At 34.8% G+C, this 15,817-nt stretch overlaps 2 protein-coding genes across 3 annotated transcripts in view; one reads left to right on the top strand and one right to left on the bottom strand.

Annotated features, from left to right (window-relative positions):
- The window catches only part of LOC134854121 (hypoxia up-regulated protein 1-like), a 506,694-nt gene that overhangs the window by 108,720 nt on the left and 382,157 nt on the right, over window positions 1-15,817 (top strand). The window lies entirely within an intron of this gene.
- LOC134853879 (uncharacterized) overlaps window positions 1-15,817 on the bottom strand; it is an 87,271-nt gene that overhangs the window by 4,650 nt on the left and 66,804 nt on the right. For both annotated transcript variants that reach the window (XM_063869834.1, XM_063869835.1), the window contains 4 exons: window positions 9,653-9,790; window positions 2,934-3,058; window positions 2,316-2,553; window positions 1,039-1,149 (listed from right to left, as the gene is read on the bottom strand). In XM_063869834.1, coding sequence (XP_063725904.1) covers window positions 1,039-1,149; window positions 2,316-2,553; window positions 2,934-3,058; window positions 9,653-9,790 — 612 coding nt within the window. The remainder of the gene's footprint in view (window positions 1-1,038; window positions 1,150-2,315; window positions 2,554-2,933; window positions 3,059-9,652; window positions 9,791-15,817) is intronic.

The following is a 15,817-nucleotide window of genomic DNA, read 5'->3' as shown; positions in this document are numbered from 1 at the left end:
CTTAAGCTCTGGTCGGATATTAAGACTTCTTTGCTTTTTGCACAGTAACCGGCTATCTTTGTTGATAACTGGATTTGTCGCAGTGCTCCACGTACAATTAGGCAGGGGCGGATTTAAGGGGGGGGGGGGGGGGGTTGGCGGACGCTTTTTCCCCTCAGGGATTTGACCCCCTGCCGACCCAAAGGGGCCCGGGTTGTACTGTTTTGAGATATTCTTTTTTTGGTGACGGACCCCAAAAGTTTTCTAAAGGCGCCTTCAGCGCCAACATGTACTAATTTTGAGTGTGGAATGCGCGCCGAAGAAAACGCGTTTTTTTGGTCATAATTTTCTAACATATGCCTAGAAACGCTTTTTTTGGTCAGTTTTTTTTGCCCGCAGCGCAGAAATTTTGGACAAAAAAACAGGGACTTTTTAGTTCTTTGGGAGATCTCGAAAAATCCGACAAAAACTTCGAGAATTTTTTGAAAATCCGGCCCCTCGAGAAAATCCTAGATCCGCTTTTGCATTAAGTATGCTTTAAGTCAGCATCAATGAAGCTGCATCTTCTTATACCAAAATAAAATGGCGTCTCCCTTTGTACTATTTTGAGAGATCCATTTTTGGTGACGGGCCATTAAAAATTTCTAAAGCGCCTTTGGCGCCAATCTATACGAACTTTAAGAGGGGAGCACGCCGCGCCAAAAGAAAACGCAATTTTTTGGAATTTTTTTGGCCAAAACAGGGTCTTTCAAGTGCTTTAGGAGAGCTTGGAAATTCAATTTGGTCGACCGAAAAAAAAGTCGACAAAAATTTAGATTTTTTTTCATTTTGCCCCCCCCCCCCCTCGAGATCGAGAAAATCCTAGATCAGCACCTTAATATTAACTTTATTGATCCGATAAAAAATGTTATAGTCAAATTTTAGTCGTTTGTAATCAGTTATGTTTATTTTTTGTGGAGACAGACAATAAAAACTTATTATCGATGATTATCAATGAAAAACAAATATAAGTCCGGCTCAAAAACAGTCAGGTAGCAAAAGGTTATACAACTATTTCACCATTTGTATGTGATTCAGTAGATTTTGCTTCTCTGCTTCGAACTGCCTTCGGTCACTTTCTATCTGCAGATCTAATTTCTTCATCTTGGTTTCCAAGCTGTCTATGAAGACCTGAAAGCCAAAAACGGAGCTCGTTAAAAAAAACATTGCCCTGACAGTGGGAAAAGAGTAATGAACGCAAGGAAACTGAAAAAAAAATGACTTGTGTTTTTCAAAAAACCTTCAACTTTTGAATTTCGAAGAAAAAAGTAGATGGCCTTAAAGCTCTTTGAATTTGTAGAGCAAATCATGATGAACGCTTTTTTGTTAAATATAACCAGGGTTGCATTGTTTAAAACATGTCTTGTCTAAAACACTTTTAAAACAGTGTTTAAAACACTGAATAATTTAGTGTTTAAAACAACTTCCCCTGATTGGCAGATTTTCTTCTGTGCTTTGACTAACTGAACAGTATTCGTGGAAAAACCTCCTCGATGGATTTAGTTCGAAAGTGCATGGTTCGAAAGTTCCAAGAAACGGAAAAATTCTTTTATTCTGCAGTCTTGATTTGCTGCGTTTTTTTATATCAGACTTTCTTGGAGTCGATCCTACTTAAAATGAAATGAAAAGAGCACTCAACTTGGGAAAGTGTGGTGCACAGAATGCATATAACTTCCTTGTTTTTTTTTGTTTAAAAAATGTTTAAAATGTTTTAAACTTTTAAAACGTTTTTTTTAAATCTAAACTGGTTTTTCTGCAACCCTGAATATAGCCCAATTTGAGAAAACTGGATCAATAGGTAAACATTTTTTTCACTAGGATATCTGATAATTAATTCCACTTTCGAAACTAGAAGTTTATCACGTTTTGCAAGTTTTTTGTGACATTTACAATTTTGCTGTTCAATAGAGCAGTTTGCTTTCTTCTTAACAATGGAATTACACTGAAGTTAAAAACAAATCAAAAGTCAAACCGCGAAAAATCAAAATTAAACGTGGACAAATTATAACATTTTTCATGAAAAAAAAAACAAAAAAAATCACCAAGGTCTATGTAAGAGCACTAACTACATTCATTACTCTTAAACAGAATCTGCCATCTCATCTGAGGATGATGTTTTGCAGTTACATAAACTGATAACAAAAAAGTGGAACAAAAATGAAGTTCAAATCATGACTGACATCGAAAAAGCTTTACAAAATCATGATTTCTGACAAAAGCTGCAAAACTTGTTTTGGGACACAATAATTATCACCGAGAAACTAAAATTTTCCATTTTGCTTTTCCAATAAACTTACCGCTTTGGCTCTAACTTTCTCGGCCAGAACTTGTTCATCATTAGCTAGCTGTTGGTATGAAGCCGTTGCATGAAACTCCTGTCCGGGTTGCTGGGAAGAATTTAGGGGGTGGGACGAGGCTGTGGACGAGGATATTGACACGGAAATGGACCGGGAGGCTTCTTCAGCTAGTTTGTTCACCCGTAGCTGCAGAGCTTCAAAGTTTTTCAGACACTGGGCTAGTTGGTTGGCCTCACTCCTAAACACAAATTAAGATGCTGTTTTGCCCAGCTCTTATTTTTTTTGATATCAGAAAATCCATGTTTGGTAAAAAATCCTAAGGCCAATTACGCCTCAATATGGTGTTATTTTTACGTATAATGTAGAAAGTTTTCAAGTGGAATAGCACCACTGGTTTAGCCAAAGTCGCTATGTCAAAATTTTGTTAGAAAAACCTCACAAATTGTTATACAGTTTGGCTCAAAAAACTTATAAGAAAATCTTTTTCTTAAGAAGGTTTAAGATAGGAAGCTTTTCTTAATTTATCCACTACTGGTTACAATAATTCTTTTTATGTACTCTGGCATCGGGTTTTTCTATGCTTCTATTCATAAATATATATGGATTTTTTGTACTAACGCGTATTGTATGAGCCACTGTTCCCTGTGGGCTTCTGGACACACTTCTATCTGCTGGCCTGTGATCTGGTGCTGTGCCTTCAGTAACTCTATCGTGTGAGCCATACTGCTCACGTTCTGCAATTCCTAACAAAATGAACCACACATGACCCATACGTGAACCATTAAAGAACGATTCAAGAACCATACATAAGCCATTCATGAACCATATATGAACCATACATGAACAATTCATGAACCATACATGAACCATATATGAGCCATTCATGAACCATATATGAACCATACATGAACAATTCATGAACCATACATGAACCATATATGAGCCATCAATGAGCCATATATGAACCATTCATAAACCATTCATGAACCATACATGAACTATACATGAGCCATACATGAACCATATATGAACCATACATGTAACATAATGTTCCTACACGAAATGAACCATACATTGCATAGCCAACAGCCAAGAAGACAGTTCACTGTTCTTTTTTCTGTTATGCGGATCAAATCGTCAAGCTCAAAAGTCAAAAAAGGCGATGAATTCTGGTGAAAATTAGTTGACCAAAAAAGTAGAACTAAACAACAGTTCCTCCGAATGAAAAGGCCGAAAAAAGTTCACTCGAATTTTATTAAGGCTTCATTTGCTGTTGAATTCAAAAAGAACGAGCATCTTTCAAAAGTAACACTCATTTAAAAAAAAATCGATGCTCACAAATAGCCATTATAGTTTTAACAAAATTCCGAGTGGCGTTATAAAATTAAGATTTCATTTTCAGTTGCTTTAGATACCTTTGAAAACAAAATCTAACAAGACTGCTCGTATCAGGGCGAAGCCCTGAATGTTCCGACTGCCTTTTAAGATTTTTGGAGCAGTAATAACATTAAGAAACTAAATGTAATAAAATAAAATGATTTTTTTTAAATTTGAATATTTTTATGAAAATCATCCACCCACACGCCATATAAAGTACAAACAAATAGATTTAGCTCCTTGTAACCAATCAAATATGGCAAATAAGCTTCTTTCAACCAATTTGGAACGATTTTAAGACGGATTAAACTGCGCTTACGCGTTAATAGCGCGAAATATATAGCGCGTTAATTGTCCCAAATTGGCCAAAATGGCAATCTTTAAACCCCCATAACCTTATGAAAAATGATCACAGGTGAATTATCTTTTCAAATTTGAGCTCAGGACCCCAATAGCTTTCGAATGATATAAAAAAATTCCGTCAAAAATGGCTAGTTAAAAAGTCGAAATTTGTCTGAAGAAAAAAAACCCACCCCGAGCACAAATATTCCGTCACTTTCGTATCGAAAGTCGGAACAAAAAGGTATAGGCACCTCTTTTGACACATATAAAAGCATAAAACATACAAAATTGACTTTCTCATTCGACTGACACAATTAAAAAATAACTGAGTGGAATTAAATGTAAGCAGAAACTGTTTATGAAACTTTATTGTTCCGACTTCCGATACGAAAGTAACGGAATATTTGTGCTCGGGGTGGGTTTTTTTTTTCTTCAGACAAATTTCGACTTTTTAACTAGCCATTTTTGACGGAATTTTTTTATATCATTCGAAAGCTATTGTTGTCCTGAGCTCAAATTTGAAAAGATATTTCACCTGTGATCATTTTTCGTAAAGTTATGAGGGTTTAAAGATTGCCATTTTGGCCATTTTGACCAATTTGGGACAATTAACGCGCGCTATGAACGCGTAAGCGGAGATTTAATCCAACTTATAAATCGTTCCAAATTGGTTGAAAGAAGCTTATTTGCCATAATTGATTTGTTACAATGAGCGAAATCTATTCTTTCGTACTCTATATGGCGTGTGGGGGGATGATTTGATAAAAAAAATTTCAAATTTTAGAATTTTTCATTTTATTTTATTACATTAACTTTTTCATGTTATCATTGCTCCATAAACCTTAAAAGGCAGTCGGAACATTCAGGGCTTCGCCCTGATACGAGCAGTCTTGTTGAGTTTTAAATCTTATGAGCTCAAAGTGTTTTAAGACATATTTTTGTCGGGTTTCTTTTAATTTAGGCAGAACGGTTGTCCACCCAATTTTTGTCAAAACAAACGTATGAAACTTTTGTTGATTTAGTTTTCACCGCAGATTTAGCTGTTTATGTGATTGGAAAATATTACATCCACAAAAATGTTTCATTTTTTTTCGACAATACATGGGTAGACAACCATTCAGCCGAAAAAAAACTTTAACGTAAAATATTTTAGCTAACAAACTTCGAAAGTTTTTACACACCAACCCTCTCAAAGAATATAAAAACAAATACATTTTACCGCTATACTAACTTTGAGGGGGAGCGCGCGCCAAAAAAACGCGATTTTTTTGTCAAAATTTTTCAAAAAGTGCCCAAAAACGGCTTTTTTGACTGTTTTAATTTGCCAGCGGCACAGAAAATTTAGCCAAAATAGGGGCAAAACAGTGCTTTGGGCAAATCGATTTTTTTTTTGAAACCCCCCCCCCCCCCTTCCCCTCCCCTCGAGAAATTCCTAGATCCGCCCCTGTATGCCAGGGGTTGTTTCTTTTTTCGACTGCGAAACTTATCATATTGGTTTCAATTAAAAATTGTACTTAACAGTATTGATTTTACTAAGTTTTCGGATCGCTTGAGTTTCGAATAAAGAATTGCCACCCCTATAATGAAATAGTTCAACGATTAAACACATGCGAACTTGTACCTATTTACGGATCTCTCTTCACATGCAAATTGCGATGCAAAATACTTAAATGGTTGCTATTTGGCTACATAAAAGTTCACTTTGATATAACTCATTCAGCAAAAAAAAAAAGAAATTCTACCGAACTGGTTTATTGATTGAATGGTGCCAAAACTGAAGGTTTTGGCTGTAGATTTTGTAAAACCAACAGGCGCCATTTTAAGTCTGTTTAAGTTCTAAGACACTTTCTAAACCGTCCATTTGAAAAATGAGGAGAAAATTTGAATTTTGATGTTGTTGCAGTGCAAAAGTAAATTGCGTGAGAAAAAGTATAAATGCATATAGCGAACATAAATTTTAAAAAATGGACAAGCAGTCAAAGACAAATGCGAGACTTTTTTATGGTCGAATGGTTCGGCGTGAATTTGAGCCCCGCACCTACCCATGTTATTTTATAACATACTAAAATAGGGGGTGGTACCCTATTTTAACCGTTTTTTTCCCTCTAAATTGGTTCAGACTTGATTAAGTCTGACCTTTAAGAAAAAGAGACATGTCTCAAAGACAAATACCAACATTTAAAAATTTTGCTTTGAGTTTTAAGCTGTAAATTGCCGATGTGACGATGTTCAATTTTGACAATTGTCAGATCTATTTACCGAAAATATCTATTGTTAGCTTACGATTTGGATTGATTCTTTTTACGTTTTTGGGTATATTGAGCGAACATAGGAAGGTTTTAATTACTTCTCTCTTTTCTTTTTCATGCAAAAAAATTACCAGGTATCAAAAAAGTCAATGGAATGGGTCGGATGGTATACGATCAATTGACATCACAAAAAATGAGTCGGAGGACATTTAAGAACTGAAAATAAATTATTTGATTTGTGGTCTAGTTTCGAGCGAATGAAACGAGCAAGCAGGCTTATTTATGGTTAATTTAAGTCGTGTGCAATAACTGATTTGTGCTTGCGTTTAATTTTACTCAGATAAAAATAATTTTTGGAATTTTGTAACGCCATTTTGCGAACCACAATCATAAAAAAAATCATTAAAAAAATCTGTCAAAAAATTTGAAAAACTTTCAATTTCTTCGAAAATTTTTTTGTTTTTTTTCGAAAAATCATTTTGATTTTTTCCAGTTTGCTGATTTTACTATGATAATTGAATATGCTTTATTTTTCGTTCAAATCTTTTTATTACACCACGCAGACAAAACGACACTAATTTGAAAAAAAAACTATTGGAAACCCCCCCCCCCCCTTCCCCTCCCCTCGAGAAATTCCTAGATCCGACCCTGTATGCCAGGGGTTGTTTCTTTTTTCGACTGCGAAACTTATCATATTGGTTTCAATTAAAAATTGTACTTAACAGTATTGATTTTACTAAGTTTTCGGATCGCTTGAGTTTCGAATAAAGAATTGCCACCCCTATAATGAAATAGTTCAACGATTAAACACATGCGAACTTGTACCTATTTACGGATCTCTCTTCACATGCAAATTGCGATGCAAAATACTTAAATGGTTGCTATTTGGCTACATAAAAGTTCACTTTGATATAACTCATTCAGCAAAAAAAAAAGAAATTCTACCGAACTGGTTTATTGATTGAATGGTGCCAAAACTGAAGGTTTTGGCTGTAGATTTTGTAAAACCAACAGGCGCCATTTTAAGTCTGTTTAAGTTCTAAGACACTTTCTAAACCGTCCATTTGAAAAATGAGGAGAAAATTTGAATTTTGATGTTGTTGCAGTGCAAAAGTAAATTGCGTGAGAAAAAGTATAAATGCATATAGCGAACATAAATTTTAAAAAATGGACAAGCAGTCAAAGACAAATGCGAGACTTTTTTATGGTCGAATGGTTCGGCGTGAATTTGAGCCCCGCACCTACCCATGTTATTTTATAACATACTAAAATAGGGGGTGGTACCCTATTTTAACCGTTTTTTTCCCTCTAAATTGGTTCAGACTTGATTAAGTCTGACCTTTAAGAAAAAGAGACATGTCTCAAAGACAAATACCAACATTTAAAAATTTTGCTTTGAGTTTTAAGCTGTAAATTGCCGATGTGACGATGTTCAATTTTGACAATTGTCAGATCTATTTACCGAAAATATCTATTGTTAGCTTACGATTTGGATTGATTCTTTTTACGTTTTTGGGTATATTGAGCGAACATAGGAAGGTTTTAATTACTTCTCTCTTTTCTTTTTCATGCAAAAAAATTACCAGGTATCAAAAAAGTCAATGGAATGGGTCGGATGGTATACGATCAATTGACATCACAAAAAATGAGTCGGAGGACATTTAAGAACTGAAAATAAATTATTTGATTTGTGGTCTAGTTTCGAGCGAATGAAACGAGCAAGCAGGCTTATTTATGGTTAATTTAAGTCGTGTGCAATAACTGATTTGTGCTTGCGTTTAATTTTACTCAGATAAAAATAATTTTTGGAATTTTGTAACGCCATTTTGCGAACCACAATCATAAAAAAAATCATTAAAAAAATCTGTCAAAAAATTTGAAAAACTTTCAATTTCTTCGAAAATTTTTTTGTTTTTTTTCGAAAAATCATTTTGATTTTTTCCAGTTTGCTGATTTTACTATGATAATTGAATATGCTTTATTTTTCGTTCAAATCTTTTTATTACACCACGCAGACAAAACGACACTAATTTGAAAAAAAAACTATTGGTGTACAATAGCCGGAATATTCTGTGCTTCTTGCACAGTGACCGTCTATTTTAGATTTCGTTCCTTTTTCTTTGATAAAATTTTAATTTTAGAAATATACGGTTCAAGTTCCTAGTTATGACCAATTTTCGATAAATTAAATCAGCACTGTAGCAGTTATTAATAAAGACTGGGAGAAACCCTGAATGTTCCAACAATCTTTTATTAGCCTATAAATTTCCATAAAATGAAACAAAAACTAAGCAATTTCTCTCTTTTTGAAAATTTTAACACAGTAACAAAAAATAACACAAGGTATTTTGTTTCGCAGTTTTTAAAACATTAGCTTGACCAGTTACACTGCCTCATTTAATTTTCGACTGATTCCGCAGCCAGTTAAACTGCGTCAATTACTGCGCGTTAATGAAAAATTGAACATTTTCCTTGCAAGATTTCACTTGGTCTGAATCGGAAAATTTCGATCTACCGCAAATTTTTGATAAAAGGTCACAGTTCAAATCTTCAACATTCGGAACAAAAATTAGATGCAATCTATTGATTTGTTTACATCAGAATTTCTATGATAGTTGTCTTTGAAATTTGGCAATAATGAATTGGGTATATCAAAGATAGCCAACAGAATGCAAGGAAACCACAAGTTTTTGTGCCTTCTACACGTCTTTTGTGCTTTTTGCATTTTTACTGATCGATAGTGGAGTTTGCTTTCCTTTCAACAAAGTAAATGAACTGATTTTTAGAAAAATCAAAAATCAAATTTAAATGTGAGCAAATCTCGAAAAAAAAACAATCATCACGGTCAGGATGAAGTCTTCGCTACGCTCATATTTCTTCATAACTTGACAGTTGAGCCATAGATTTGTTTGAATTATGGTAATACAATAGATCTGTTTGATCTATGGTAAAACAATAGAACAATAGATCTGTTTGAACTATACTTATACTCGGGATCAGTTCTAAATACATATATCTACTTGTAACAGCACAACTCTTTTAAACGCCAGCTAAAATCTTTTACAGGTATCAGAATGTACTTGGTAATTTAGGAAGAATTATCTAAGAGGGAAAGGGCCAAGTTACGAGCTATTCAGCTGTTTACGGAGAACCGCTGTTGCGGACCTGTTTAGGAATTGCATGCAACTTTTTGGTTATTTTTCTGGGCTGGGGTAATGTTACCTTGCCTACATAAGCAACGAGCACGGATCATTCTATAGAGAGGTGCTTTTTTAAAAATTGCATAGTTAAACTCTAGTGAGCGAGGTTGAATTGTTTGACCTCGGTCAAATAGTTTAGGTCAAATTGTTTGAAAATTAAATAGCTGACCTGGTTGTATAGTTTTGTGACAGATGTCTCTGACATGTCTTTTTTATGAGTCACTTGTTTCAGACACTCCCTCTCCTTCTGAGCATCTGCCAGTTCCCTCTCATACTTCGTATTCAACCACTGCAGCTCCGCAACTGACTGTAACAAAATAAGGATCACTTTAACTATTTTCCCCCTCGGGTACCTAGTAACGAATATTGGACCAAGTGAACAATCTCCCCCTTAAATCAATTTAGAGGAAGAAAGTTACTTGGTTAAACGTAATATTTTTCAGAAGTATAAGTCAGCCGAAAGTTTCGGCTTTCATAACTGTTACATAATTGTTAAATAATTATTATGTAACAATTACGTATTTGAGTTAGGACCGATGTGGTTAACTCATAGAGTAATTTCGGATAGGGTACACCGTCTGCTCGTCACGCTATCTTATTTTCGGCCGGATAGATTCGTGCAACTTCTTAGTCTAATACCGATCCTAATCTTACTCTTATACTATCTAGTCTCAGGTTGTTTAACTAGTCTCTGCTAGGCTCAATAGATCTAGGGTATACTGGTTTATTGCGGCTGCTGAAGTTCTCTCGGAGAGGCAACTTAGTTCTAAGTTAAATTCAAATCTCTCTGGTGCTGAAATTACAAGTAATTTCAGCACTTACAAATAAGTGGGTTGTTAGTTAGATGGATCATGATTGGTTAATATTAAATACTTTACAGTGGTAAAATATCTAATTTATCCAATCATAAAATGTAGTTTAAATCAGGTTCCACCCATCCGGGTTTTACAGAGTTTTTTAGAATAGTCTTTCTGCAATTCAAAGGATGGATGATGGACGTTGGTATTTGGCGAACATCATATTTCTTCTGGGTTCTCTTGTTAGAGAAGTTCCAGGTTCAATCGCTGTGTCTTCTCATGACAACGACTGGGTTTTCGCAACAAACTCAAATCTGATTTCAGAATGGTTGGCTATGACAGGTTTTTCTGTTCCATGTAGAGAACTTCTTTTGGGTTGACCTTGTCTGGGAATGGCGTGGAGATTGTGCGTGGAGGGGATGCCTGGTTACTCGGATCTGTACGTATACTTGAACATCGAGGTGGTCATTGTTCTATTTCAATGAAGTCCTTTTCTGCGAAGTCAAGTCGTACTCTAAATCCTTTGAGTTGTGATTGTGGGCGGCATATTGATTGTGGTTGGCCATTCTTTTTCGAGTGTAGTGGGTTCATTTTGTCTTTGGATGTTCATCTTTGGTGTTGTATGCTGATCTATATACTGCAAGGTGTAATTTACATTTTATAAAATTTTTATTAGTTTGGTGTTTTAATTATGATTTTGGTTAGTTGTTTTCACAAAAGCTTTTTGTTTTAGTTCGGTTATTTTGAAGAGTTACTCACCCTTGAGTACCTCTCATTAAAAATAGAAGTGTGGTCACAAAGCATGGATGTAGCGCGGTGGGTTAGGCTGGCTATAGAGCATGCTCAGGACGTCCTCTCTGGTGGGTTAGGCCAGGAGTGGGAGTATGATTTCGTGCGGTTTCTGTGAGAGGTCCTGTTATGTGATAACTTTTTATGTTAGGTTTATTGTGGTTTTTCTTATGTTTCGTTGGTTGTGTCCTTTTTTCAAAAATCAAATTGTTTTTGGTATGGGTTTGTCTTTCGACTTTTTTGTGTTTTATTATTTCTTTCTTAGACTTTATAATAGTCTTCAAAAGAATAAATTATCCAGTTTTAAACTGGGTTAATCCGGTTTGGGTACCGTTGGTTTCCTTTTCTTAGTCATGCTGTTATGCTATGTGTTGTGGTGTTTAGTAAGCTGCATTGGTTAGTTTTGTTTAGTATATAATTCATTTCCAACCGGGTTAAAGGAAAGTTTGAAACTTGTTATCGTGTGTTAGAGTTGTTGAGTGTGAAAGCTTGAAACTAAAATTCATTATTTAAACAATTCTTTGTGGGCGAGCTGTGCGAGTTTGGATAGAATTCTTGTGCGAGTGAATGGAAATATCAAAAGGTTAGTACTGCATTTTTGTCTTATCAATTTACTACATAGAATTTCAATTTTACTGCTAGTTTTGGGGAAAAATTAAGTTACAAATTTTCATCATTATTAGAATTACTGCTTTTTAGGGAAATAATTTATAAATTAATTTACTACATTGGTATGAATTTTATAATTTAGCTGGTGCAAAAGATTATTAGAGTTTGGAACAATTTGAAGAAGTTTTCTTATTTTTATTTTTCTTTTGTGTATTTTGCAGATGATCGTGAGATGAAGACTAAAAATCGAAATGAGACATGGATAAAGAATGGTTAGTGTTTAATTTGAATTTATTAGTAAAGAATATATAGAAATTATACTTACCTGTTAGTCGTCAGGGAAAAAACCGTGGGGGAAGATGTCGTGTATTATGTCGGAGTGAGTTAGTAATTTTGCTAGTATGCGAATGATGTTTTTAGTTTGAAGCAGTGGCCAAAGCAATTGAAGTGCTTTAATGGTTTTTAGTTCTTCAGTGCCAACTGCAAAATCATAAGGTGTGTTTTGGATGAGATTATATAATTTGTGATTGTATTTAGTGTTGTGGATGAATTCTAATATTGGGATTTCTATAGGTTGAACAAATTCATGTGGGATAAGGAAGGGTCTGGATTCTTCTGCGTTGAAGGTCTTTGTGATGGGACAAAAAATATACATTTGGGTTATGGGATCATAATTGCGAAGAATACCGTGAAGGTTAGTATCTTTGATGCAATATGTGAAGTTAAGAAAAAATGGTGATGTGTATTTAGAGTTAATAAATTGAAAACGGTGGTGTGGTTGTCTTGATGGAGTGTGCAGGTCAAAGTGATTTTGTATGAAGCGATAATATGTATATGTGTGGGTTTGTTTAGTGCGTAACATAATATCGTGTGAGCAGTGTAAATCTCGGTCGTGTGGTGCAAGGAAATGAAAGGTTAGTGAAAATAATTGAAATTTTTCTTTAAAACTTTCGTAAGCTTGTGTGTCGGTTAGTGCTTCAGAAATGATGTGATCGAATTTGCGATCAAATATATTGAGTGTAAACACATATGGTGTTTTGATTAAGAATTTTTCTGTGATTTGTGGGTTAGCGAAACGGTCATCATCTAAAAATTGGTCTTGGTTAGCTCGGATGATGTTGTGATCGTAATATTCTAGCGTATAATCGTTAGCTCGGGGTGCAGTGTATGTTTTTAGTGACTTTTTATATCCTATATAAGTAAATTGTCTATGTGTTAGTGGCGTGGTGAGTCGATATAGCATATCTTGATTTCTTTCTATATCGATGTGAGTATTAGATAAAGGTAGGCAAAGGGGGTCAGTAAAATGATAATATGATGTCCAATGAAGTGTAGGCATTAAAACTTGTTCATCTACAAAACTACGTGTGTCGTTAGTGTTGTTAGGAGTGTTCAAAGTATATTGTGGAAATGAAGGTAGGGTGATTGCTAAAAAATCTTTCGTGTTAGTGTGATTTGGATGATTAATATATTCACGGGCTGTTCCTGGTTTTGTTGGAAATGGATGGTTCGGGTATTTTCTTTTGAAAGTGCGATAAGCTCTATTAGTGCTATTTGACGATTCGGTGGATGTGGATGATGGTTCTAATGATGCGGTATAAGCTGAAGAGGGTGTAGGGGTAGGTGGGTTTGATGATTCTATTGTGGATGAAATCTGATTAATAGTGGGGTTTTCAAGGTGGAAGGGTTGTTGTTGTAGGGTGATAAAATTATCTAGTTCCTGGGAGATTTGGGGAGTATCTGGAGAATTGGATGATCGGTCTGAATGAAATGAAGAGTAGGTTGGGGTGACTTGAGAAGCATAAGAGGGTGTAGAAATGGATGGAAGTGGGTTATTTAACGGGATTGGTTGAAAAGGGGGTTTTGAAAAAACTGAGGAGTTGGTTTGAAAATTATTGGATGGAGATGGTTCAGAGTCTGCAAATTCATCAGGGGTTTCAATATTTGGGTTATTAAGTTGTGAAATGGAGTATAAAACTGAGATATGTGAGTTAGTGTCTGAATTCATGCCTGATGATACACTATTGGTTGGGAAATCGGGTGGCGGGAAAGCAAAAAGTGGAATTATTGTAATTGGAGTGTTGAGGTTGGTTGGGTGGGAATTTGAGCGGTGTAGGGATCCAAGTTGTCGGCTCATCGTGGGCTAAAAAAATTATTATTTTGAGACTGAAAAGCGGTGGTATGGGGTTGTTCTATAATTTGTTCATATGTATTTTCATCTAGTGGATGGTGTGTCATTATATGTTGAATGGGACTTTGTGATATGGTTGGTCTAAAATTTGGATTATGTGTTATTGCTAAATTTCGAAAATTTCGTGAGACTAGTGATAATGGATGGTTATGTGGTAGGGGTGGTAACTGTGGTGCTGTAGGTGTTATGTCTACATTGTTATGTTCTTCGTCGTATGTGTTCTGTCTTGTTGCTATTTTTGTGTTGTATTCTTTTATTTGTGCGTCTAAAAGAATTTTATTTATTGATGATGAAAAAATTCCAAAAAATCCTGCAAATAATATGCTTGCTACACTTGCTTGTCTATTTACTTGTGTGTGTATAGCGCATGTATTATAGATTCCTTTTAAGAGTGAAAAAAGAAATCCTATAAAGTTAAACATTGCGTATAAAATAGTCAATTTTTCTAATATGTAGTAGGGCCATCCTAGAAAATCGAGAATTTCATTTTTTAGTGTAACAAAGCTAAAAATATTTATAGGTGAAATATCTTGTGGTCTATATTTTTCACCGTTTAGATATATATAGTCTTTGATGTCTTTAAAATATCCGCTATAATCTTGTGTATAAATATCTGCAAATCCTGCGGTTTCGGCAAGTTTGCGTAAGTTTTGGTCAATTGATTGTCTTTGTATAGTGTCCATTTGTGTTAATAATTCTTGGAATTGTTGTGTTCTAATGTGATGTTGTATATCTGATTTTGAGTATATTCCAATTGACTGTAGGTCAATATTTGGGTTTCGAGCAATAGCTCTAATGCTTTCAGGTGAAAATTTTTTGAGTGATTGCATTAATGTGGGATATGGGGTAAGAAGGTAATATTTATCTTCATCAGGGTTCATTTGTACTACATTGTGGCTATTTTCTGATCCACATGGGACTGCGGTATCCCAGAAATAGGTTCGTCTTGAAAGTGTGTCAACGAAATGTACTTTATTCTTATAAAAGATAGGGATTCTTTTATAGCATCGTTTATCTTCAAAAACATATAGTGGTGATACTTTTTTGGTACAGGTATAGAACCATAAAATGTTTCCTTCGTAGTCTAAAAAATTTGATCTATTGCCTGATAGTAAATATCCTGCGTAGGGTATTTTTAATACTGCTAGTGCAAGTGATTGTAGGATTTGTGTCCTTTCTAATTCGCATAGTTGGTGAAGTGTTTCTAATTCGGAGAGTGACATTTCTTGAAAAATGCGGCTAATTGTGTAGTCTAATTTCATATCTAGGTGAATATCATAATGGATATTACCGAAATATGTACTATTCATTAGTGATAGTTCTTGTAAACGTGTGCTTCTAGTATCATGGGGTTTTAGATGTCCACCAGGTTGACTTTTACTTTTTTGAAAATCAACTGGTATATATGATGTTCCTTCGTTTATAGGGTGACTTGTGGCGTATGGGTCGAATTTTACTTTTCCAGTGGTCATGTCGAATCCTTTTTCGTATTCAACTAATATCTCGGAGTATTGTGTTTTGTGAAGTGGATTTCTGTATTTACATGCAAGTTCTGTTTCTTGATATATTTGAAAACGTGTCAGTTTATTTTCTATATTGTGTATATTTCTAAAATTAGAACTTTGTTTTCGTGATGGATGGACTTGTTCATATAGAATTGATTGTATAAAATATTTTTCGTGAAATTTTATCATACGAGCGTGTATTTTTGCTACTTGAAATGTTGTACATGTGTCTTCGGGGAACCAAACAATTGTTGCTTGTGTTCGTGTTGTAGGGTCACAATAGCCTTGATCGTTTTTACAGGGTAATCTAATTCCTTGATAGATCATTGTGTTGTCAGATAAATTGCGTGTGAGTTGTATTTTTTCGAGTTGTATTTTCCAATCGAAAAACATTATTTCTTGATATCCTTTATTTTTCGTGTCTGCTTTGCAGTTTGATGGGT

The sequence above is a fragment of the Symsagittifera roscoffensis genome, chromosome 9 (assembly GCF_963678635.1).
Source record: "Symsagittifera roscoffensis chromosome 9, txSymRosc1.1, whole genome shotgun sequence".
Classification (NCBI taxonomy): Eukaryota; Metazoa; Xenacoelomorpha; order Acoela; family Convolutidae; genus Symsagittifera; species Symsagittifera roscoffensis.
Note: the sequence above shows the minus strand (reverse complement) of the source record. Positions and strands in the feature narration are given on the sequence as shown.